General features: G+C 34.2%; 1 protein-coding gene across 1 annotated transcript; it reads right to left on the minus strand.

Moving 5' to 3' along the window:
* Positions 1–7,098: 7,098 nt before the first annotated feature.
* LOC115879587 lies at positions 7,099–8,553 on the minus strand. The gene has a single exon (XM_030896480.1). The coding sequence runs from the start codon at positions 8,551–8,553 to the stop codon at positions 7,099–7,101; it is 1,455 nt and encodes a 484-aa protein (XP_030752340.1).
* Positions 8,554–9,011: the final 458 nt, after the last annotated feature.

The following is a 9,011-nucleotide window of genomic DNA, read 5'->3' on the forward strand; positions in this document are numbered from 1 at the left end:
TTATTTATTTATTTCCAAATGTTTTGAGTTTTTTTACCTATTTGTTTTTTTATTAGATAAGTACCTATTAGGTAGACATTTGAAGTTTAAGACTCAGTTTAAAAAATACCAAAAATACCACAGCGTTCTTAGTTTATACCTAATATTATATTAAGTATATCTATTATTATCTAAGTAAATAATTACCAACATTTGTATTTACTTCCAATGTACAGGGTGGGTCAAATTCGACGCTTTTCGGAAACACTTTTTCTATAGGAGATAGACTAAACCAATATCGGTGTCTGGAGCTCAATTTTTTGTCGTAACATGATGGTGAAAACCGCATATCGATATTTCCAGCCGTTTCGAGTTAGCGGGGCGTTTTTCAAAATGTATTTTAACAAATCGTTGTAACTCTGTTATGGGAAAATTTTATTTTTTATGAAAACATTTCCAAAGCACCTTTTACGTAGAATTTAATGGTTTTAAGCATAATTTTTCTAAAATTAATATTTAAGAATTATCAACAAAAAATTTGATTTTTTATATGGGACACCCTGTATATTTTTAATTTATTGAAAAGAATTTAAAATTACCTTTCCAAAAATATAACATACTTAATATTTTGCTCCATTCCTCTTCGAGATATAGAGTATATAAAAATTCGCCCGCTTTAAATAAGTAGGCTTTGAGCGGCACCGACTGTAATGCAAAAAAATTCTAGCTGTGAGCATCAATTAAAACGAAAATAATATTTGCTATGAGAGATGCAGAATTTTATAACAATTTAAAATATATTTAACCAACATCAACACATTTAAACTCTATCTAATAACATTAAAAATAAATAGCAAACCAAGACATGACATTTTGCTATAGGTGTTCAACATATCGACCGTCTTCTGTTATGGACAGACGGAGCAGTTTTTGAACGTTTCTCGCGAAATTCATTAACTCAGTGGGGGTGAAAGATACCCTCTCATAACTGCTAAGTATTTCTAATTCTTGTCTAGACTATACGGAAGAATAAGGAACCTTTATTCTTTCGCAAATATATCAATAGGATTAGATCCATGGGCACTAAGTCAGGCGGCCTCGACGGCCAACGGTGGGATCTTGATTAGCTATCCAATTATTCTTGAAATTGGCTGCAAAAATTTGCTAATAACTTCAGCGTTCAGGGGCGGTGCGTCGTCTTGCTGGTAAAATATGTTTTCGAGTTCGATTAAGGGCATATCATCAATAAGGGGTCCAAAGCCTACTAATTAAAAGTGGCGAACTTTTAAAAATTCTGTATTTCGAAGGAGATTATAACAAAATATCAAGTGTGCTATATTTTTGGAAAGGTAACTTTAAATTCTTTTCAGTTAATTAAAAATATAGAGGATGTGCCAAATAAAAAATCAATTTTTCTGTTGATAACTCTTAAATTATTAATTTTAAAAAATTATACTTAAACCATTAAATTCTACGTAAAAGGTGCTTTGGAAATGTTTTCATAGAAATACAAAATTTTCCATAGCAAAAAAGTTACAGCGATTTGTTAAAAATGCACAGTTTTGAAAAACACCCCGTAACTCCGAAACGGTAACAGATATTGATGTGCGGTTTTCACCATCATGTTTTTGATGAAAATTGAGCTCCAGACACCGATATTAGTTTTCGTCTATCTCCTATAGAAAAGGGCGTTTCCATTTGAAAGCGTCCAATTTGACCCACCCTGTACTTATTAAAACTGATTAATATTTTTAATAATAATCTGATTAAAATAAATTTGCACGCCTATGACATGACTAGATTTTTTACACGCTTCCCCTCTGCTGCCTCAGACGTCGTTGCCCTTCATTCAGTTGTCGTACTGTATGCACCGTATCGAATTTTCTTAGCCTAACAGTAAATTTAAGCAGAAATTTGCAAAAAAAAACAGATAAATCCATCGCACAGTCGCTCATAAATGATATTATAGCAGTATTGCTTAACAAAAGAATGACTATTTTGAGGAAGCTCAGAAAATTCATACAAAAATGTATATACCCATATTGATCCCTCGCACAAACGCAATGCAAAGACATCGTCCTAACTACAGTACAGAAAATCCCATCGATTATTTTAGAATTTCAATTTATATACCGCTTTTAGATGATGTAATTGAAGATCTCAAATTTCGTTTCAGTTCAGAATTGTTTACAATCCTTGATATTACTAATTTAATTCCTTTTAATATACTTAAAAAAGAAGATATTGATTATGAAACTATAAAAAAGAACATAGGTAAATATTTGTCACAGTTTACTAATGAAAATAATGAAATGATATCAGCTACTTTAGGCACCGAGATAGAATTATGGAAACTTAAATGGACTAATTTCAGTGGTGAGAACATTCCGGATTCAGCAATAGAATCCTTACATTTGTGCTAGCAGGACATTTATCCAAGAATATATTTAGCTTTAACAATTTTGAGTGTATTGCCAGTAAGTGTGGCAACATCAGAAAGAAGTTTTTCCTCCTTGAAACGGCTTAAGAAAGGCTTGTGGGATTGGCACTGATGCATATAAATAGAGAAATAAAAATATCCCCTGACGCTGTTCTTGATAGGTTTGCTAGCTTACAAAAAAGGCATTTAAATTTAATTGTTTAGTTTTTTGTTTATAGTTTGTTATTTGTTTAGTGATACTATACATAATATAATACCATACCTAGGATTAATAGGTTGTTAAGATTTCTCAATAATTAAGTTTTTTTATTAAGCCAAGATAAAATTCCCAGGACTCTTTAAAATTTGCCTTCGTGTTATGTTCGTGAATGTTAGCACCTAGTACAAACGTCATGTTTTTGATTATTTTTAGTATGCATTAAGATCTTTCTGTGTTTTTTTAATAATGTTTATATTGGTATAAACAATTTAAATTTTATTAAATAATCACCATGTTACCTATTTGCTATAAATTATTTACCAAAATTTTACTTACTCTGGATTTTTGTAGTAGTTTATATCTACAAAAAAAATCAGGCTAATTCGAATTAGTTCGAGTTTTACCAAAAAAAAGTTTTGCCTACTGAGTCACTCCTTTACAAAATCTTAACGGACGGAACTTTAATGGTTCAGTAGGATCCCCAGGCTACCAGTTAGAATGATTTTGCATACTTCTACGCGTTTTTCGGGATGGTCACCCATATCCGGCGTCCCGTACTGCTTCGCAACCGAACCCGCGTGTTTCTATTTCCGGGGACGCCGGGTGGCCCCAGGGAACGCACTTCCTCCAGGAGTGTGGCGCCCAGGGCCCAGTCGTAGCGGAGATCCTGTCCGCTATCTCCGCTCTGCTTAACTTAAGAGCCGTTGCACACACGCCGGAACCGGATAGACGGCGCCGGACAAGAATCGGATTCGTGCCGGGTTGTCACCGGATACCACCACTGCCAGCACGGTGGCCGGACGGCGCGCCGTCCGGTCCGAACTCGTAGCAGTACGTTGTTTTAGATTGACGCTTTCACACTTGTCCGTCCTAGTCGCCCGGTTTAGTTCATATGAGAGAGACTTTGCGTTTCGCATTATTAGAAATTTGTAAAATTTGTACGTTGTAAGTTAACTATAGCGACGGCAAGTGGTGTTTTGGAAGTAGATACTAAGTTTTTAATACCACTTTTTGAAGCCAGACCAGTCCACTGGCATAAAACCTTGTATTTATAAAAATACATAAACGAAACAAGTACGGAGTACGAATACAAGTATGGAGATAAATTTGCACCAAACTGGAAGATGATTTTCCTTGCTTTTCTTTTTTAATAACGACAGCGACGATTCAAAACCACAAAACAATAATATGTTCATGTTCTATACCGTCTCGTCGGCGTCGCGATCAAAAATGCAATTGTACTAGCTCAAACCTGGTGTAAAATCGGACTAGTGTGAAAGGTCATAGCACAGAATATGCAACTACGCAACAGAAGCCTCGTTACATGTATAAAATTGTAGGTATCAAAAGGAGACAGGCTTTAAAAGCCTGTCTCCAAATCAGATATTTTGGTGCGGTAGTTTCGCTACTACATAATAGAGGGCGATAAACTTAAAAGAAAATAGTTTTCTACAAACGAAATTTAAAAGAATTTTGTGCAGTGTTGCCATTGTGTAATTCATATTGTAATACTTTCTGATAAATCCTACCTTCAAATTTGCTACATCATTTAAACATATTAAAATAGATCAGTGCTCTTTTTTCAAACGTTTAGTCAGGTTTAAGTACGTATTTAACTTACCATATTAGTTGGGGTTAAATCTTTCGAGCTGAATTACAATCAGTTCCTGACGTTTGATTGTAATTGAATCCTGAATTTTGATTGTAATTCGGCGACAATATAATAAGTATTGTTCTACTATTATGATACCACTTCCTGACGTTCAATTGTGTTCATACTTTATACCGCATAATCGGGAAAAAATGGCGTTAGCGATAGCTATGAAATGAAGATCGCTGTCATTTTATATGGGAAATAGTATACTATAATATAGTACCATATTACGATACATGGGGTTCGATTGAGCTTAAACTTGGTATTCTACTTATCTTTAGTAACATTGTAATATTATGGTTCCATGGAGCATATAAAGTGGTACCTTCTATAGTATTACATTATGATACCACTTCCTGACGTTCGATTGGGCTCGTATTTGATATATACTTGCATATTTTTGATGACATTGCAATATTATGGTACCATGAAGCCATGAAGCATATCAAGTGGTACCATACTATAATATAGCACCATATTAGATACATGGCGGTTCATATAGGGCTTAAACTTGGTATACTACGTATCTCCGGTGACATTGTAATATAATGGTACTATGATGCATGTAAAGTGGTACCTTCTATATAGTACCATATTATGATACCACTTCTTGACGTTCGATTGAGCTCATATATTTAATTTCGTATTTTTGATGACATATTGCAATATTATGATACCATGAACCATATCAAGTGGTACCATAATATAGTACCATATTACGTACATGGCGGTCGATTGGGCTTAAACTTGGTATACTACGTATCTTCGGTGACATTGTAATATGATAGAACTATGATGCATATAAAGTGGTACCTTCTATCGTACTATATTATGATACCAATTCCTGACGTTCGATTAAGCTCATATTTGACATATAATTTCGTATTTTTGATGACATTGCAATAGGGTAACGAATATAGTTATTGGCCACTTAAGGATTTTAGTGACGTATTTTTCAGTTTGTTCTGAAATTATTAGACCACGAATAATGCAGTATTTTTTTCTCAAATAATCACATATTCAAACATTAGGAACAAAATTTTATTTTGCAACTTTAATCCTCTAAATAATATAAAAATACAGTTTTTTGCAAACATACAAAAAGTTCAGTTATTGGCCACAAAGTTACAGTCGTTGGCCTACCCATATATGAGTAATTGGCCATCACAAAAACAGAGTTTAGCCGAACAAAATTAGATATGTTTTTCTAAAACCGAGCGCAAAGTTACTACTTTACACACTTATTTGCATGTACAAAGTTACTTTGCGCACGCTTTTGTACATTATCGTAAAAAATCCTAAATAATTTATTGGGAAAATACTTTATTGCAACAGCATCAAACAAAAACGTTTTTGAAAATGGGAGATTTAGTACTTAATACCTAATTGTGGAAAGTATGCAAAGTGTCTTTCCCACACTCAAAGCTTACTACTGCTTTTGCCTATGGGAAAGGATCACTTCGCACACTTGTTAAGAAAAACTATTTTTAGCTTTACAGCTATTGCATACAAACTTTTCATTATTTTCTGATTGTTGAGATTTGTCAATACAAGCAAGATGATAGGTTCTTGTACAAAAATTGCATTTTTTCCTGATTTTAAAACCGTGATATTCATAATACATGCATAGCATAACCCAGTGGAAACTTCGTTCGCATGCTTGCTACTTGCCTTTATAGTAACATCAGAAATAATAAACACCTTGGAGTTAGGAGTCTCATTTTCTTTTTCTGAAAATAGCTTTCGTTTAGTTGAATTTGGCAAATTTCTAGTCAATGATGAATGGCTTGACGATGGCAGCTGAAAACTATTTTCAAAAAAAATGTTTTTCGACCCTGAAAACCTTTCATTTTTCAAGGTAGATCTAGTATCAGGTGAATCAATAACACTTGTAGAAGTATTTGTACAGCTTCTGAAATCATTTAAATGATCTTCATTTTCCGGTTTTTGGGTTGAATATTTTTCAGCATCTCTAACGTTTGTCCCACCATCACATCGGCTACTATTGAAAATACGTTTGGCCCTAGAAAAAATGTCCCCACTAAATGGACAATTCGTGGATTCCATGTTAGGCGCTTTGATTTCTTGAATGCACTTTTTCTCCGGCAGATGCACTAAGTCCTCTTTTTAAAATTATACTATTTATTTCATCAACTTTTGGAATTATTTTTGTTTCTGCGTCTTCCCTATGATATTTTATTTCTTTAGCTTTAGGTATATTTGTTTTTGTTTTATTATTTTTATGTGCAATTTTATTGTTTTTTGTTTCTATTCTTTTCTGTTTCCTTTCTTCTTTCAATAATTCTTTCTCTATTTTTTCCTGTATTTTACGTTTTTCTGCGTTCTGCCGATCTGAGGAAGTAAGCACAAACGGAAGTCTTTCAGTTTGTTTTTTACCTTTACGTTCTGGGGTCCTCGGCCAATAGAAGAACTTGTCAATAGAGGATTTCTCTCTCTCTTCGGTGTGCCTATTTACGAATTCCTTTTGTCCAGAATTTGGCCCATCAAGTGATTCTATTTGCGTTGGAGATGAATAGTTATAGGAAGTGGAGGGAAAATTAGGTGGTGAACTAATGTTTATAATAGGAATGTCTTCTATGTTATATGTGCTTAACTCAAAATCTGAAGAAGCTTTACGGTTGCATGAAGAAAGCCTAGGAGATCATATATTAGTATTGTCCGTCACGAGATGTTCTATTTCGAATGTAGTTAACCGTTCTAAAGTATTTGGGTTATCAGATGAAGAAGGAATATGATCAGCATGATCATTATTCTCCTTTTTGGCAAAGGGAATATATTCTTCATTTTGGTATACTTTGGACCATATTACGATACCAAACGTAAGTCAGATGATCTGACGTACGAATTGAGATATCTGACACTATGAACTGAATTAGATATTGCATCATTTGGCTTATTTTTGAATAACTGGAACATATTATATAAAATTTGTGCTTCTTCATTTAGATCTTCACATGCATTATTTTGGAACATCTTTATTTTCTCAGTCCCAACTAATTTCTCAAAGTCAGCATAGGTTATGGATACTTCTTGAGAAACACTTTCTTTAATTCGGCTGTTGTTCTTTCCCAAATATTTGGAATAATCAATTGCTGACGGGTTCCAAGGATATAACCCAGTTGTTTTAAAACCATTGATTATAGAAACTGACTTTAAAGAGCTAATGGCACTGTTTAATACTAAAGCAAAGTTTTCCTTGGTTACCACAGAATTTGGATTTTCCCTTCTGAAGTTCAAAACTGCTTTGTTCCAACCAATTTTTAAGGATTTGAACGCCGCAACGTCTGCGGGCTGCATTATTCTTGTGGCGTTTGGGTAGAGAGCCACTAATATTATTTTCAACTTTGAACATAATTCGCTAGTTTGAAGGGTCATATGAGTTGTATGCCCATCAACGAACAAAATTATAGGAAATTTGATATTTTTAGCAACTAAATGTTTATAATAAACGTTTCCTATATGTTCAAAAAAAATTTCATTTTTCATCCACCCTGAGTTGCTACAACCTATTCCCCACTCAGCGGGTACCGACTTTACAACGCTTGATGGTAATCTCTTATACGGATAAATTACCATTGGCGGTGTAATGTCGCCAGATGCAGCAAACGTAAACATTACTGTTAAATTAACTTTCGAGTGATGTTTAATTTCGTAAACATTTTTGCTTCCCCTCACAGCTAACACTCTCTTATTTTTCGGAGATAGGTAAAAACACGTTTCATCGCCATTAAAAATACGTGATGGATCTTTAAGAATGTCATAGTAACCTTTTTGATCTAAGTATTGTTCTACACCACTAAACCATTTCCGAATATCTTTTTCGGAAATATTAGAACTTGCCGCAGTAATCGCTTCTGGAGTCCTTAGCGTTACTTCTGGATTTCTCTTTAAAAAGCTCCTGTACCACCCTTTCCCAGGCATATTGTCTATGAATGGATTCTCACGGGGATAAGCATCCAAAAATCCCTTGACTGAATGCTGTACATCTTCTATCCTCAGAGGAAAACCTTTTTTCTGACATGCACAAATCCAGTCTTTAAGTCGAGTTTCCTCGTCCAACGAAAGAATAGGATTTGGACCACGAGTGGTTTTATCATGAAAATTTTCACTCGCCCTAAACTGTAGGGTAGCTCTTGGAACCTTAAATTGCAGGGCTGCTTTCCTCTGGCTCGTCCCATTGTTAATTGCTGTAAGGGCTTTCTGTACATCATCTTCCGTGTATTTTTGACTAGGCGTTTTAGTTTTACTTGCAGGAGACATTTGAATCTAAAAAAAACGACTTACAACCTTGGGGATAAAAGAAAAAACGCAAAGGGCTCTAAAAAACCATATAGGTCTAGTAGTTGGCCACCCTAAAATCTAGTTATTGGCCACCGGCCAACTACTGGTTAAACATTTGAAAATACATAGAAAACTCTATAAAATGTTTAATTGCCGCTCAAAAATGCTAAAGGACATAAAATTTCCTAAAAATATTATCCTACACTTGGCACTAGTAGTTGGCCATGACGGCCAGTAACTATATAGGGGACAAATTATTGTACCAGATGCTGGCCACCACGAAAATGCCGCGAAAAATTCTAACCTAGCATTAAAAACACCCTAAAAGGTGTGAAATAATACAATAAGATGCCTTAAAATATAATTTTGAAACGATACAATAAGAAAGTAAAGCATAGCCACTTCCCATAATACCACAGATTCTTAAGGAATTCTTA

Source organism: Sitophilus oryzae, unplaced genomic scaffold, assembly GCF_002938485.1.
Source record: "Sitophilus oryzae breed Bouriz unplaced genomic scaffold, Soryzae_2.0 scaffold_1582_pilon_pilon, whole genome shotgun sequence".
NCBI classification, from domain to species: domain Eukaryota; kingdom Metazoa; phylum Arthropoda; class Insecta; order Coleoptera; family Curculionidae; genus Sitophilus; species Sitophilus oryzae.

Bases quoted from the DNA above. Each gene is read 5' to 3' on its own strand.
- LOC115879587 (XM_030896480.1), bottom strand. From the start codon at position 8,553: ATGTCTCCTGCAAGTAAAACTAAAACGCCTAGTCAAAAATACACGGAA.